The 16,174-nt window shown below is 40.6% G+C and overlaps 1 protein-coding gene across 3 annotated transcripts in view; it reads left to right on the top strand.

Annotated features, from left to right (window-relative positions):
• Window positions 1-16,174, top strand: part of SETD2 (SET domain containing 2, histone lysine methyltransferase) — a 149,402-nt gene that overhangs the window by 119,281 nt on the left and 13,947 nt on the right. For 2 of the 3 annotated variants that reach the window (XM_019023373.4, XM_004034041.5), the window contains 3 exons: window positions 81-215; window positions 3,980-4,119; window positions 8,859-8,970. In XM_019023373.4, the coding sequence (XP_018878918.3) occupies window positions 81-215; window positions 3,980-4,119; window positions 8,859-8,970 (387 nt within the window). Of the gene's footprint in view, window positions 1-80; window positions 216-3,979; window positions 4,120-5,178; window positions 5,303-8,858; window positions 8,971-16,174 lie in introns of those variants that run through there. The other variant, XR_008678320.2, reaches the window with a different exon arrangement.

Here is a 16,174-nt window from a genome sequence, read left to right as displayed (position 1 = left end):
GATTGTGCCAACTTGGAAGTCAGTCTGTTTATTAAAGTGACAGAAGCTTAAATTATTGATTTCTTCATTTTATCTTTTAGAGTTATGCCCAGCCAAGTCTTCAGTATATCCAGGGGCAACAGATTTTCACAGCTCATCCACAAGGAGTGGTGGTACAGCCAGCCGCAGCAGTGACTACAATAGTTGCACCAGGGCAGCCTCAGCCCTTGCAGCCAGTAAGAAATGTTTCAGTTGTTAAAACTCATTGGATGTCTACTTTGTCTTTAGAAGGTTTTCTTTTTGGTTTGGTTTTGTTTTGGGTTTTATTTTTGGGTTTTTTTTCACGTGTTCTTTGTTTGTTTTTTTTAATTATTTTTTATTTTTTTTTTGAGACAGAGTCTTGCTCTGTCACCCAGGCTGGAGTGCAGCAGCACAATCTTGGCTCACTGCAACCTCCACCTCCTGGTTTAAAGCGATTCTCCTGCCTCAGCCACCTGAGTAGCTGGGATTACAGGTGTGTGCCACCACGCCTGGCTAATTTTGTATTTTTAGTAGAGATGGAGTTTCCCCATGTTGACCAGGCTCGTCTTGACCTCATGACCTCAGGTGATCCACCCGCCTCGGCCTCCCAAAGTGCTGGGATTATAGGCATGAGCCACCACGCCTGGCCCGTTTTTAAATTTGTGTAGCCACCAAATTCACCTGAGCCACCCTGAGGGCGTGAACTCAACCATTTTGTAAAAAAAAAATTTTTTTAATTCTGTGGAATTTATAGTTCTGTTAATACATATTTTGCTCCGCACCTGTAGTCCCAGCTATTCAGGAGGCTGAGACAGGAGAATGGCATGAACCTGGGAGGCGGAGCTTGCAGTGAGCTAAGATCGCGCCACTGCACTCCAGCCCAGGTGACAGAGCAAGACTCCATCTCAAAAAAAAAAAAAAAAAAAAAATGCTCCTAGGATCCTTTTTATTTGTTGTTTACCCTGACCTTGTATTTTTATATTTTACTATGAATTTTTGAAGTAATAATTTTTTTTTTTTTTTTAACTCTGTCACCTAGGCTGGAGTGCAGTGACACACGATCTTGGCTCACTGCAACCTCCACTTCCTGGGTTCGAGTGATTCTCCTGCCTCAGCCTCCTGAGTAGCTGGGACTACAGGTGTGCATCACTGCGCCCAGCTAATTTTTGTATTTTTTTTTTTTTTTTTTTTTTTTAGAGATGGAGTCTTGCTCTGTTGCCCAGGCTGGAGTGCAGTGGCATGATCTCGGCTCACTGCAGGCTCCGCCTCCTGGGTTCTCACCATTCTCCGACCTCAGCCTCCTGAGTAGCTGGGACTACAGGCGCCCGCCACCACGCCTGGCTAATTTTTGTATTTTTAGTAGAGACGGGGTTTCGCTGTGTTAGCCAAGATGGTCTCAATCTCCTGACCTCGTGATCTACCCGCCTTGGCCTCCCAAAGTTCTGGGATTACAGGCATGAGCCACTGTGCCCAACCTTAATTTTTGTATTTTTAGATACGGGGTTTCACCATGTTGGCCAGGCTGGTCTTGAACTCCTGACCTCATGATCCGCCCGCTTCAGCCTCCCAAAGTGTTGGGATTACAGGCGTGAGCCACCACACCTGGCCGAAGTAACAATTTCCTAGACCAGCTATCTATCAGTATTTACCGCGTACAGGTTGAGTATCCCTTATCTGAGCTTCAGGGGACCAGAAGTATTTCACATTTCAGAATTTTATGGATTCTGGAATATCTGCACTATAATTACCACTTGAGCATCTCTAATTTGAAAATGTATAGCTTGAAATATTCCAATAAGCATTTCCTTTGAACATGGCCTTTGAGTGTCATGTCAGCACTCAAAATGTTTTGTATTTTTGTATTAGGGCTGCTTAACCTGTACTAGAATATGATACTGTACTAGTCACCATGGACTAGGCATGTAGAATTGTGTGATATACTTCACTATACATGTACAATGTTTAAAAAAAGTTTTTTATATGATGTTTAATATTAAGATAAGCTTTTGGTATTCTGCAACATATGTAGGAGGATATGGTGAAATCTCAAAGTGTTGTTGTTTTTGGATAAAGTGGAAAATAAGAGGTTGGCATGGGAAACAATTGAAAAAACTAAACAGAATAGTGTGGTCAAATCAGCACTTTAGAACACTTAAAGTTCTGGAGAAAGCTCTTGCAGCAATCCAGCAATTGATGGTGACTTTAGACAGGACAGTTAGTGAAGATGGACTAAAAATACTATATGTGAAATAACAGGATAATAAGATAATGTGTACTTAGAGCAGATGTTTGAGTGGTTGTTACGAGTTGAGCCCTTCTAGGCTTTTTTTTTTTTTGAGATGAAGTCTTGCTTTGTTGCCCAGCCTGGAGTACAGTGGTTTGATCTCGCTGCTCACTGCAACCTCCGCCTCCCAGGTTCAAGCAATTCTCCTGCCTCAGCCTCCTGAGTAGCTGGGATTACAAGTGCACACCACCACACCCGGCTAATACTTTTGTATTTTTAGTAGAGACAGGGTTTCACTATGTTGGCCAGGCTGGTCTCAAACTCCTGACCTCGTGATCCACCTGCCTCGGCCTTCCAAAGTGCTGGGATTACAGGCATGAGCCACTGTGCTTGGCCGACTAGGCATTTTTAATACAAACATAAATAAGTTCCCATTTGTATTCTTAAAAGCTGATCTTTCAAATAAGAGAGAGATGATGATCACAAGAGAAAGATGGTGACTACACTAAAAATAAAGTTTTGTGTTGGGAATAAGTACTGAATGGTTCGGAATATATATTTTTTCTTTTTTGCCTTAAACTATTAAGAGATAAATGGTTTGGAATATTAAGTGGCACGGAAGCTTGGGGAAAAGAGGTCACTTTATAAGCTAAAGGATAGGGTAATGGAGGAATTGAAACTTAAGCTGGGCCAGAAAACCCCAGCTGGGTGAAATAAGAGATAAAAAAGAGTATACACAAAGCAAGAATGCTCAAAGACCCATGTTTGCTTAAAAGTGAACACATTTTATCTGAGCCTGGGGTCTTCAGGTTCCTCTTTAACTGTGCAAGCAAAGGTAAAGGTAAAAAATGTATTCTTCATTAATAGGCTTGAAAGAAGGAACAAGTATATATCCTTGTGGTGATTACTAGTCTGCTAGGGCTGCGGTAACAAAATACCACAGACTGAGTGGATTAAATAACAGAAATTTTCTCACAGTTCTTGAGGCTGGAAGTCCAAGATCAAGGTGTCAGCAGTGTTGGTTTCTCCTGGGGCCTCTCTCCTTGGCTTGCGAATGGCTGCCTTCTTGCTGTATATACCTTTTCTCTGCGAGTGTCCTCTGGTGTCAGTTCTCTTTTAATAAGGACACCATCCTATTAGATAAAAAGTCCTCACTCTTATGACTTCATTAATCTTAATTAGCTCTTTACAGGCCCTGTGTCCCAGTAACAGTCACAGCAGGATTAGAGCTTCAACATACATGTTTTGGGGAAACAAAAATCAGTCCATAAGTGATTATGAGGTTTTTATGTTTTTCAGAATGTGGCACTAATATTTTATAGTTTTGAGGTTTCAAGTACGGAAAAAATATAATGGATAAATGTTAACATTCTGTCATATTTGCTTCTCAGGAGGTTTTTTGGTTTTTCTTTTTTTTTTTAAAGATAAAGATATTTCTGGATCCCATTTAGTTAATTGGTATCCTGCAGTTGATATGCCTTAGAACTGGTGTTTTAAAGTTGAAAAATGCTGCTCTATATGATAAACTATATGGTATCTTGGATGGTAAACTTAGAGCCAACTGTCAATTTTCTGATAGCTCTGTAAAGCTCTTTATATATACTGTCCCTTATTTCCCAGACTGTACCTTTCCTTTATCCCTTTTTTAAGAGGAGGTAGATGTACATTTTTACATATTTAAGTGGGCTATTTTGTCCTATTCAGCCAGATTAAGAGAGAGATCACTGATCAAAAATGTGTGTGTTTTCTTTGTAGTCTGAAATGGTTGTGACAAATAATCTCTTGGATCTGCCGCCCCCCTCTCCTCCCAAACCAAAAACTATTGTCTTACCTCCCAACTGGAAGACAGCTCGAGATCCAGAAGGGAAGATTTATTACTACCATGTGATCACAAGGTAAGAGGAGCTGTATGGGTGTTCCCATGTCTGCTTTTACTTAATCAAAGAAGTTGCCACTATAAGGGGAGTTTTACAGTTGTAAACTTCTTGTCATTAGCTTTTCACTGTGCTTGAAGGCTGCTGGATTTCCAGAATCACATCTTAAATGTATTTTAGACGTTAGACTTTGGTGGTTCTTGTATTTGTTTTGGTGTATTTTTATTTTATTTATTTTGTCACCCAGGCTGGAGTACAGTGGTGTGATCTCAACTCACTGCAACCTTCTGCTCCCATGTTCAAGTGATTCTTGTGCCTCAGCCTCCCCAGTAGCTGGGATTACAGGCATGTACCACAATGCCTGGCTAATTTTTGTGTTTTTAGTGGAGATGGGGTTTCACCATGTATGTTGGTCAGGCTGGTCTTGAACTCCTGACCTCAGGTGATCTGCCCCGCCCACCTTGGCCTCCCAAAGTGCTAGGATTGAGCCCCCTGCACCTGGCAGTTTCGGTGTATATCTAATCTGCAAGACTCTTGGAGAAAGCTGAGGAGATTTTTTAAATGTTCCTTCATCTAATATTGTATAAGTATCAGGGGTCATAGACAGATCTTTTCTGTAAAAGGCCAGAAAATAAACATTTTAGGTTTTGCCAGCCAAGCAGTCTATATCATAGCTACTCAACTCTGCTGTTCAATTTTTTTTACGGACAGCGCTTTTCTATTTCCAAATTAAATAGCTAGATTGTTTATCCTTGACACACATTATTTATGCTTACTGTAGAAAGCAAATATAGTAGAAAAGTACTAAAAAAGGAAGTATAATTCCTGGAACTGCCACTAGTCAGAGATAACTCATTTAATGTTTTTAAAAAATACCGTTTAGACAGATAGCTTTATGTGGGTATATGTACTTTGTGTGTGTGTGTGTATATACACCCATCTATATAATCTTACGTAAATTGTTAAGATAGATGTTTTTGTAGTCTGCTTTATTTACTAATCTATTTTATAGAGCTTTATCAATTAACATAGAACTATGGAATTTTTTCTTTAAAAATTTTTTTTTTCTTTTTTTTGTAGAGACAGAGTCTTTCTTTGTTGCCCAGACTGATCTGCACGAACTCCTGGCTTCAAGCGATCCTCCCACCTAAGCCTCCCAAAATGCTGGGATGACAGGCGTGAGGCACCACACCCAGCTACAACTGTTAGTTTTAGTAATTGTTTATACTTTGCTGCAGGGCTGGCAAACTATGCCCACAGGCCACTTGTTTTGGCAAATAAAGTTTTATTGGAGCACAACCATGCACATTTGCTTACAAATTGTCTATGGTTGCTTTCACACTACGATGACAGAGTAGTTGTGATAGAAACCATTTGGCCCACAGGTCAAAATATTTATCATCTAATCATTTACAGAGAAAGTTTGCCAACCCCTGCTCTATTGTATAGCTATATCAAATTGTATTTAACTCACTCTGATTGATAGGTCTTCACTATTTTATATCTAACTATAACCTTGGGCATCCTTAGGGACACTAATCTTACTACTTCTTCGAGAGGGTGCTTAGAAGTGGAATTGTTGGGCAAAACAGGTACACATTTTAAATTGAGAAATATTGTCAGCTTACCATTAAACAATAGTTTGTATCAATTTGGACTCTCACAAAAAAAAAGTATGTATAAGTTCCTTTTAGCCATGTACAGCAGCTCATGCCTATAATCCTAATGCTTTGGGAGGCTGGGGCAGGAGGATCGCTTGAGGCCAGGAGTTTGAGACCAGCTTGGGCACCATAGTGAAACCCCATCTCTACAAAAAATACAAAATTAGCTTGGCATGGTGGCGTGCACCTGTAGTCACAACTAGTTGGGAGGCTGAGGCGAGAGGATCACTTGAGACAGGAGGTCAGATCTGTAGTGAGCCATGATTGTGCCACTGCATTCCGGCCTGGGTGACAGAGCAAGACCTTGTCTCCAAAAAAAAAAAAAAAAATCCTTTTCCCTCATGTCATCTCTTTTAACCTTGCAAGTCTAACAGGTGGGAAATATTTTTATTTTCAGTTATTTTACTATTGAGATGGGACATCTTCATTCGATTGTTGGTCATTTGTATCTTTTGTGAGTTAGTTGTGTGGGCCATCTACCCATTTTCTGTCCAGTGTTAGATTTCTTTATCAAGAGTTTTGTTTCTGATATCTTGTGACATAAAGAAGCTTAAAATTTTCATATATTTTCCCTTTCTGCTTAGAAGGGCCTTCCTTACTCGCATTAAAATGCTTCTATAGGCTGGGTGCAGTGGCTCACACCTGTAATCCCAGCACTTTGGGAGGCCAAGATGGGCAGATCACCTGATTTCAGGAGTTCAAGACCAGCCTGGCCAACATGATGAAACCCCGTCTCTACTCCAGATACAAAAATTAGTTGGGCTTGGTGGCAGGTGCCTGTAATCCTTCCTACTTGGGAAGCCGAGAGGCAGGAGAATTACTTGAACCCTGGAGGCAGAGGTTGCAGTTAGCTGAGATCGTGCTACTGCACTCCAGCCTGGGTGACAGAGTGAGACTCTGTCCCAAAAAACAAAAAGCCTTTTATAAAATGAGTCCTCATTATGTTGCTAATTGAATGTGTAATGATTTTAAAAACCATGTGTGGTTTAACCAGAACTTTTTTTTTTTTTTTTGAGACAGAGTTTTCACTCTTGTTGCCCACGCTGGAGTGCAGTGGCATGATCTCGGCTCACTGCAACCTCTGCCTCCAGGGTTCAAGTAATTCTCCTGCCTCTCAGCTTCCCAAGTAGCGGGGATTACGGGCACCTGCCACCATGCCCAACTAATTTTTTTTTTTTTTTTTTTTTGTATTTTCGGTAGAGACAGGGTTTAACCGTGTTGTCCAGGCTGGTCTCAAACTCCTGACCTCAGGTGATCCACCTGCCTCGGCCTCCCAAAGTGCTGGGATTACAGGTGTGAGCCACCACACCTGGCCAGAACTTTGTTTTTTAACACCAAAACAAATTTTAAATATTCTGTCAATCTTCCAAAAATAAAAAAAGTTTGGGCCGGACATGGTGGCTCACGCCTGTAGTCCCAGCACTTTGGGAGGCTGAGGTGGGCGGATCATGAGGTCAGGAGTTTGAAACCAGCCTGACCAACATGGTGAAACCTCGCCTATACTAAAAATACAAAAATTAGCTGGGCGTGGTGGCGCGCACCTGTAATCCCAGCTACTCAGTGAGGCAGGAGAATCACTTGAACCCAGGAGGCAGAGGTTGCAGTGAGCTGAGATCATGCCATTGCACTCCAGCCTGGGTGACGGAGCGAGACTCCATATCAGAATCAAAAAAAAAAAAAAAGTTTGTATTTCTTATTTATATGTGTACCTTTCCCATCTTTTCTAGGTTTTCTTTATCTGGTAGCTAAGAACAGACATGTATATATTTGTTCAGTTTCTATAATAACACCCTTAGCTGCTTGTGGTTCTTTTATTATGGTAGAAATCTTGAGCCTTTTAAAATAAATGAGTTCCATAGGTCAGAGGTAAGCCTATTTTTACAATAATCTATATATATGTATATACACTGATTTATATCAAGTGTCTTTAATGTTGTTATGTTGTTGACTGAAGATCGATGTGGTGGTAAAGCAGAAGACTGTAGTGACAAGACTGACCTGCCAGATTTGTTAGATCCTTTGAGGCTTTTGACATTTTAAGTCACTGTCCTCATAACATTCTCTGTTACAGCTGGCTTCAGACCCCTGAACGTGAATATCCTTACTTCCACTTTTTATCCTACAGATCTTTTTTAAAAAAGAAAAATCTTTGCTTGCTTATTTTCAGAATGACTGTAAACATTTAAAGGGTTAACATGGCTGAAACCTTCTTTTTGCAGTCGGTCGGGAATATTTTTAGCAGAGGGTACAAGTTTTTGTTTTTTGTTTGTTTGTTTTTTAAGACAGAGTTTCACTCTTGTTGCCCAGGCTGGAGTGCAATGGCATGATCTTGGCTCACTGCAATCTCCGCCTCCCAGGTTGAAGTTATTCTACTGACTCAGCCTCCTGAGTAGCTGGGATTGCAGGTGCCCGCCACCACGACTGGCAAATTTTTTGTATTTTTAGTAGAGATGGGGTTTCACCGTGTTGGCCAGGCTGGTCTCGAACTCCTGACCTCAGGTGATCCACCTGCCTCAGCCTCCGAAAGTGCTGGGAGTACAGGCATGAGCCACCATGCCTGGCCAGGGGTACAAGTTTTTAACCTGTACGTATTTTTCTTGTCAGTCATTAAACCAGAGGGGCAGAACTATTAAAACTCCTAAAGCAAGGGATAATTTTCTCACGTGGTCAAGGACTGTGAGAGGTGTTACATGATTTATTTTGCTCCAGTTATATGCTAGGTACAGTCACTGTTTACCTCTTCATCTACAGAGGGGTGACATAGGCAGGGACCTATTTCCTGTACATTTTAGGCTTTGCCCAATCTTATTTGCATGACATTAAGAGTCAGGTGAGAGTTTGGGTTTACTGCTCTCTTTGACACCCAGTCGGTGTTGCCACATCATTGCCCACAGAAATACAGTCATTGAGGAGGGGCATGTCTCTGTGCTAGAATCATTGCTGTTAGGAAGATAGAAAAAGTTTGTCTTTAACTCATGGAGCTGACTTATTCTATGTCTTATTGTATGTTGTATTTTATGTATGTATGAGCAGTGATGTTTATGTCAGGATTCTCTGTTTCCTAGCCCTGACAGCATGGCTGTTTTTGTCTCTTTCTAGGCAGACTCAGTGGGATCCTCCTACTTGGGAAAGCCCAGGAGATGATGCCAGCCTTGAGCATGAAGCTGAGATGGACCTGGGAACTCCAACATATGATGAAAACCCCATGAAGGTGAGTGTGGCTTACACATGTATTTCCTGATCATTTGGGAGTCCATCCAAGACCATCCCACATGGTCTTCGGATTCTTTTTTATTTATTCTGAAAAATAAGTGAGTGACTATGCATGTATCAAGGTGTAGAGATGAAGTCAGGGAGAAAGAATGGCCTTTTTACATATACACCATGGAATACTATGCAGCCATAAAAAATGATGAGTTCATGTCCTTTGTAGGGACATGGATGAAACTGGAAATCATCATTCTCAGCAAACTATCGCAAGGACAAAAAACCAAACACCGCACGTTCTCACTCATAGGTGGGAATTGAACAAAGAGAACACATGGACACAGGAAGGGGAACATCACACTCTGGGGACTGTTGTGGGGTGGTGGGGGAGGCGGGAGGGATAGCATTAGGAGATATACCTAATGCTAAATGACGAGTTAATGGGTGCAGTACACCAACATGGCACATGTATACATATGTAACAAACCTGCACGTTGTGCACATGTACCCTAAAAGTATAATAATAATAAAATAAAAAAAATAAAAAATAATCCCATTACAACCCTGAATCCCTTTTCAAAAAAAAAAAAAAAAAGAATGGCCTTTTTTAGACATTGAGAGACTTAGATGCCTACTAACTACTTACTCATTTCAGGGAGATATATGGCCAAGAATTGTGATGGGTGTTCAAAACACCCATTACTATGATCGCTTCAGGGCCTCTCTTGTTCTCTTTGCCTTTTTTTTTTTTTTTTTTTTTTTTAAATGAGACGGAGTCTCACTCTGTTGCCCAGGCTGGAGTGCAATGGTACAATCTCGGCTCACTGTAACCTCTGCCTCCTGGGTTCAAGCAATTCTCCTGCCTTAGCCTCCCGAGTAGCTGGGACTACAGATGTGCGCTCCACGCCTGGCTAATTTTTGTATTTGTAGTAGAGACAGGGTTTCACCATGTTGGCCAGGCTGGTTTTGAACTCCTGACCGCAGGTGATCTGCCTGCCTTGGCCTCCTGAAGTGCTGGGATTATAGATGTGAGCCACCACGCCCGGCCTCTCTTTGCATTCTGTTGTTAGTGCCCATAACATATGCTTTCATGATTGGTCTGTTCAAAACCAATAGGAGGGGTGGGTTTTGTTGTTGTGTTTTTTGGTTTTTTTGGTGTGATCTTGGCTCACTGCAACCTCTGCCTCCTGGGCTTCAGCAGTTCTCATGTCTCAACCACCCAAGTAGCTGGGATTATAGGTGTGCGCCACCATGCCTGGCTAATGTTTGTATTTTTAGTAGAGATGAGGTTTTATCATGTTGCCCAGGCTGGCCTTGAACTCCTGACCTCAAGCAATCTGGCTGCTTCAGCCTCCCAAAGTGTTGGGATTACAGGCATGAGCCACCACAGCTGACTGTATGAAGTGTCTTGAATGAAATCAGATATCATATTTTTATGTTCTAAAACGTGACTAATATTTTTTTAATTTTGAAAAGAATTAAGTACTTCAGTGGTTAAATTATTGGGAATAGGTGGAAGAAGGAAGAGGGAAGAAAAGGAGCTGGAGTGAGAAGGGATTAAAGTAGAGATGAATTCATTCTTCTGTTTATATTTTATTCACTTTTGGAGGAAATATTTTCCTCTTTTCACATGTGTTTGGCATTTGCAAAAAGATACACACTTACGTTCAATCCATGTGGAGTTTGCTAAATTTCAAATGAATCACATAAATCACTTAGCCACTTCACTCCAGCTGTTGTGCTGTCTTGTTTTCCTGAATCATTTAGGAATATGCCCAAGACTGCTAGGCACTTGACATTTAAATTATATGTAAGCTTAAATACAAACAAAAATCACAACTCCCATTTCCAGACTTCTGTACTGTGTTAGTTATATCTTTTGAAAAATAAACAAAGGGATTAAGATAAGATCTGGTGCAGCAATACAGCTGAGTTCTGAGGCCAAGTTTATAAAGCATATTGGAGGCCTTACCCTTCTTAAAAGCCCAAGTTCATGGGCACCGTAACTATTAATCTTGATTCAGTCTTTTGGTCTAGTATATGCATATTAAATTAGGCCTTTCAAAGCGAGTGAGGAATGGGCATGAAGTTCACTGTTGCTTATTTAATGCTCAAGGAATTGCCTTGCTTATATGAAGACCTGTGTTAGGAAATCCAGGTCATCAAACTAGCCAAGCACAAAGTAGGAGCTGAGAAGTAGGGGCCAAGTAAAAGGGCAGCTTATGTGCCATGCTACACAATTAGACGTTCATTCTCTGGCTAGCTGGTGAGAAAGGGAAACCTTTAAAGTGATTTGATCAGTAACATTTGCCTTTTACAAGGCACTCTGCTGGAGATGGACTGGAGGGGTTGACCATGGAGCTGGCGCCTTCACAATGAGCTTATTGTAGTAGTTAGGTCTGCTCAGCACCCAACAGCACCAGGCACCACCTGTTAAAAATGCAGGCTCTCACTCCCTGTCCCAGACCTGCTAGATCAGAATCTGAAGTGATACAAGGTCCCAAGGTAATTACACATTCAAGTCTAAATAATTGGCAGTATTGTTTGTGATCAACTGTAAGAGAAGTATGATCATAAAACCTTACTATATCCAACCACCCAGAGTGAGTATATTTGTCAGGTTATGTTTGATCTTTACTCCTCTGTTACCATAGGTGCATGTGTGCCTGGGGAGTAGGCTCTTGAAAGTATTATATCCAAAAGGCAATGCCTGAATTATAATCTACTAGCTCGGAACTTTGGATCTCTAAATACACATTTTAAATCACACAGATCTGAACTTAATCTCACTCTTTCACATTTTGGTTATTTATCAGACATTTGAGTTCCTATTCAGCACAAATGCCATGCCCAGACCTGGGGATACAAAAACAGTATAAGGCAAGGCTATTGCTCCCAGGGGTCATAGGAAGGTAAGGTTTGAAAATGTGCGGTATTATATGTTAAGTGGTAAACTGAGGGATTTATTTATTTTGTCATTTGATTTGCTTTGCTTTGTTTTTAGAGGCAGGGTCTCCCTCACTCTGTAGCCCAGGCTGGAGTACAGTGGTGCAAGCATAGCTTACCGTAACCTTGAACTCCCAGGCTCAAGTAATCCTTTCATCTCAGCCTCCTGAGTAGCTAGGACTATAGGTACATGCCACCATGCCTGGCTAATTTTTAAAAATTGTTGTAGAGACAACAAACAAGGACTTTAGAGGCCTGCAAAAGAAAATATAGTCTATCCTAGGAAGGAAAAGAGCACTAAACTAAATCTAACACTTAATTCACAATTAATTCTGATATATTGATATGCTCATGTGTGTTGGGGGAGGTACATGTATAAAAACGAAAGGGAACGGGAGATTATAAAGAGAAAACATTCCTCCTAATACTAGCTCTTAACTGCCTCGGGGGGTTATAGAGTAGTAGTTCCAATGGAGATTCAAAGGTATCAGCTTCACTCAGTTGTTAGAGAAGACTGGAGAGGCACTTTTATTCTTTTCTGCCATTGTATGTATACATAAATAAATCCACAAATAATAATAATGAGAGTGCACAAAGAATTAATCTGCCAAATGTATTTCCTGTTGTGAACAAATAAAGGTAGAGGTCTTCTCTCCCAAAAAGAATAATCATAGGCTAGGCACGGCAGCCTACTTTGGGAGGCCGAGGTGGCCCCATCACTTGAGGCCAGGAGTTCAAGACTAGCCTAGCCAACATGGTGAAACCCTGTGGCTCAAGCCTGTAATCCCAGCACTTTGGGAGGCCCAGGCAGGTGGATCACCTGAGGTCAGGAGTTTGAGACCAGCCTGGCCAACATGGTGAAACACTGTCTCTACTAAAAATAGAAAAATTAGCTGGGCATGGTGGCACATGCCTGAGCACATGGTAATCCCAGCTACTTGAAAGGCTGAGGCAAGAGAATCGCTTGAACCCGGGAGACGGGGGTTGCAGTGAGCCAAGATTGCACCACTGCTCTCCAACCTGGACAACAAGAGCGAGACTCTGTCTCAAAAAAAAAAAAAAAAAAAAAAAAATCAAACCATGACAGGGCTTATAACTTTAGTTACTTGAGTGCAAGTGTTAAGATTTGGTCTTGGTTTTCAGTCAGAAATTCACATATAGAATCAATCAGATTAATTTCTCTATACTCAAGAGCTGAGTCCCCCTCAGTTCTTAGGAGATACACACATTCCCCTAGGCTTCAAGCCAGCCTCCTTCTAGATTACTTCTCCTTCAAGCCTGTCCCTGCCTACACTGGCAGTCCTGCACCATGTGCTTCCTCAGCATGGTACAAATGGTTGCTTATAGCTCTGTTATGCTTTTTCATCCTGGGAGCATAGAAGAAACTCAACCAGAGAAAGTTAGGAGGACTTTGTGAGAAAGTGCCATTTGAGCTTTAAAGGATGAGGAATTTTTCAGTAAGCAAAGATAGGCTAAAAGGAAAGCTGGAGCAAAGGCAGGGAAGGAAGGGAGTGTTCGGGATATGTTTGGGGAATAGCTCTGTTTACTTGTAGGAGGAACATAGGCATCATAAAACTTGTAATCCAGCATGAGGTTGGAAGGGCATTGTTGGGGATAGATCTTGGGGATTTGAAAATGTAAAAGAATATGAATCTTTGTATGGTGGGAAACCTTTGAATTTTTTTTTAGTAAGATTTATCTCAAGGCTTATGTTTATAGGCCCTAAAATTCAGAAATGATACTGTAAATAAAGGAATTGACACGTACTTGTGCAAAGCAATTCAGTCTTTAAGGATGGCTTTTTTTTTTTTTCCCTCTCTGAGACAGTCTAGTTCTGTCGCCCAGGCTGGGGTGCAGTGGTGCGATCTCGGCTCATTGCAACTTCCGCCTCCCGGGTTCAAACGATTCTCATGCCTCAGCCTACTGAGTAGCTGGGATTACAGGCACCTGCCACCATGCCTGGCTGATTTTTGTATTTGGAGTAGAGAGGGTTTCACCATGTTGGCCAGGCTGGTCTCGAACTCCTGACCTCAGGTGATCCACTTGTCTCGGCCTCCCAAAGTGCCGGGATTATAGGTGTGAGCCACTGTGCCCAGCTTTATTATTTGTTTTTAAATTTTTATTTGTCTTTGCTTTCTTTTGGATTGATTTAGAATTTATTTCAAGTATTCTGGTTTTTTTTGTTTTTGTTTTTCCTATTGGCTTAGCCATACCTCTTTATTTTCTTTTATTTTTTATTTTTTTGAGCCATGGTTCACTCTGTTTCCCAGGCTGGAGTGCAGTGGCACCATCAGGGTTCACTGTAGTCTCCACCTACCAGCCTCAGATGATCCTCCCGTCTTAGCCACCCAAGTAGCTAAGTTTTGTACATTTTTGTAGAGACAGGGTCTCGTGGTGTTGGTGACCAGGCTGGTCTCAAACTTCTGGTGTCAAGCAATTTTCCTGTTGTGGCCTCCCAAAGTGCTGGGATTATAGGTGTGAGCCACCACACCTGGCCTGCTTTACTTCTTGGTGGTGGTTTTAAGACAGTGGTTCTCAAAGTTTGGTGTGGGGACCTCTAGGTTCCTAAGACTCTTTCAAGGGAGCCACAAGGTCAAAGCTGTTTTAATAATAATATGAAAACATTACGTGCCTCTGTCACATTTGGTACATTCACAAATATACCATGGAATTTTCCAGGGGGCACATGACATATTTGAATGCAGAAGGCAGTGAGACTTCAGCTGTATTCTAAGCGAGATGTTAAAAGAGATTTCCAAAATGTAAAACTGCCACTCTTAACTGAATTGCTTTAGTTTTGGAAAACGGTTATTTTTCACAAAAAATTATATTATTGTTATATGTATTGTTATATGATAGATTTGCTAATGTTATTTTAAAATAATGCTTAATTTTTTCTCAGTTTAACTTAATTTCTAATATGAAAAATTTTGATAGCTATAACCCATAAGAATAAAAGCTCTTTGCGGTCCTCAGTGTTTTAAGAATATAAAGGGATATTTATACTCTTTATACCTACACATTTGAAAAAACAGTGTTGTAAGGTTTACAGTATGCATATTTATCTTATCACAATCTACCAGTAAGTCCTATATTTACCCACATATTTACCATTTCCAGCACTCTTCATTCTCTCATGTAGATTTGAATTTCCATCTGGAATCATTTTCCTTTAGCCTAAAGAATTTCCTTTAACATTTCTAGTATTTCAGATCTACTGTTGATGCATTTTGTCAGCTTTTGTTTGTCTGAAGAAAGGTATTTATCTTACCACTTTTTAAAAAGTAGTCTTTATTTTTAAAGCAATTTTAGTTCTGTTTTGGCATAGCAAAATTGAACAGGAGGTACGGAGAGTTTCCATATACCCCGTGTCACTACACACGCACAAGCTTCCCTTTCTGTCAACATCAAAGCACAAGAGTGGTACTTTGTTACAATTGATGAATCTACTGTGACACATTATTACCACCCAAAGTCCATAATTTACATTAGGGTTCATTCTTGGTATTGTACATTTGTGGGTTTTAACAAAGGTATCGTGTCATCTATACAGCATCATAGTAACGTACAGCATAGTTTCACTGCCCTAAAAATCTTTTGAGCTGCTTCTTATTCATCATGCCTTCTCTCCTCATCCCTCTTCCCCGGTTCCTGGTAACCACTGATCTTTTTACAGTCTTCATAGTTTTGCTTTTTCCAGAATGTCATATAGTTAGCTACAGTAGGTAGCCTTTTCAGATCGGCTTCATTCACTTAGCAATATGCATTGAGACTTCCACCATGTCTTTTCATGGCCTGATAGCTCATTTCGTTTTAGCACTGAATGTCTGAGTGTACCGCAGTTTGTTTATCATTCACTTACTGAAGGACATCTTGGTTGCTTCCAACTTTTGGCAATTATAAATAAAGCTACTAAAAACATCCATGTACAGGTTTATTATGACAGATACTCTCGCTGGATATGGAATTCTAAATTTATATTTTCTTCCTTTCAACACTTAAAAGACGTTTCCATTTTTTAATAATAGTTTCTAATAAAAATATAATTATCTTTTTCCCCCATATGTCTTGATTTTGCCTTTTATAAACAGTTTTTAGCGGTTTGTGATATACCTTGGTTTTGTTTTCTTTGTGTTTAATCTGCTTGTGATTCTTGTACATTTTAGATCCATGATTGGTAGTTGTCATCAAATATGGAAATTTTTTCAAATATATCTTTTTATACCATTGTCCCTTTTCCTGGGACTCCAATTACATACATG

Source organism: Gorilla gorilla, chromosome 2, assembly GCF_029281585.2.
Source record: "Gorilla gorilla gorilla isolate KB3781 chromosome 2, NHGRI_mGorGor1-v2.1_pri, whole genome shotgun sequence".
Classification (NCBI taxonomy): domain Eukaryota; kingdom Metazoa; phylum Chordata; class Mammalia; order Primates; family Hominidae; genus Gorilla; species Gorilla gorilla.
Note: the sequence above shows the minus strand (reverse complement) of the source record. Positions and strands in the feature narration are given on the sequence as shown.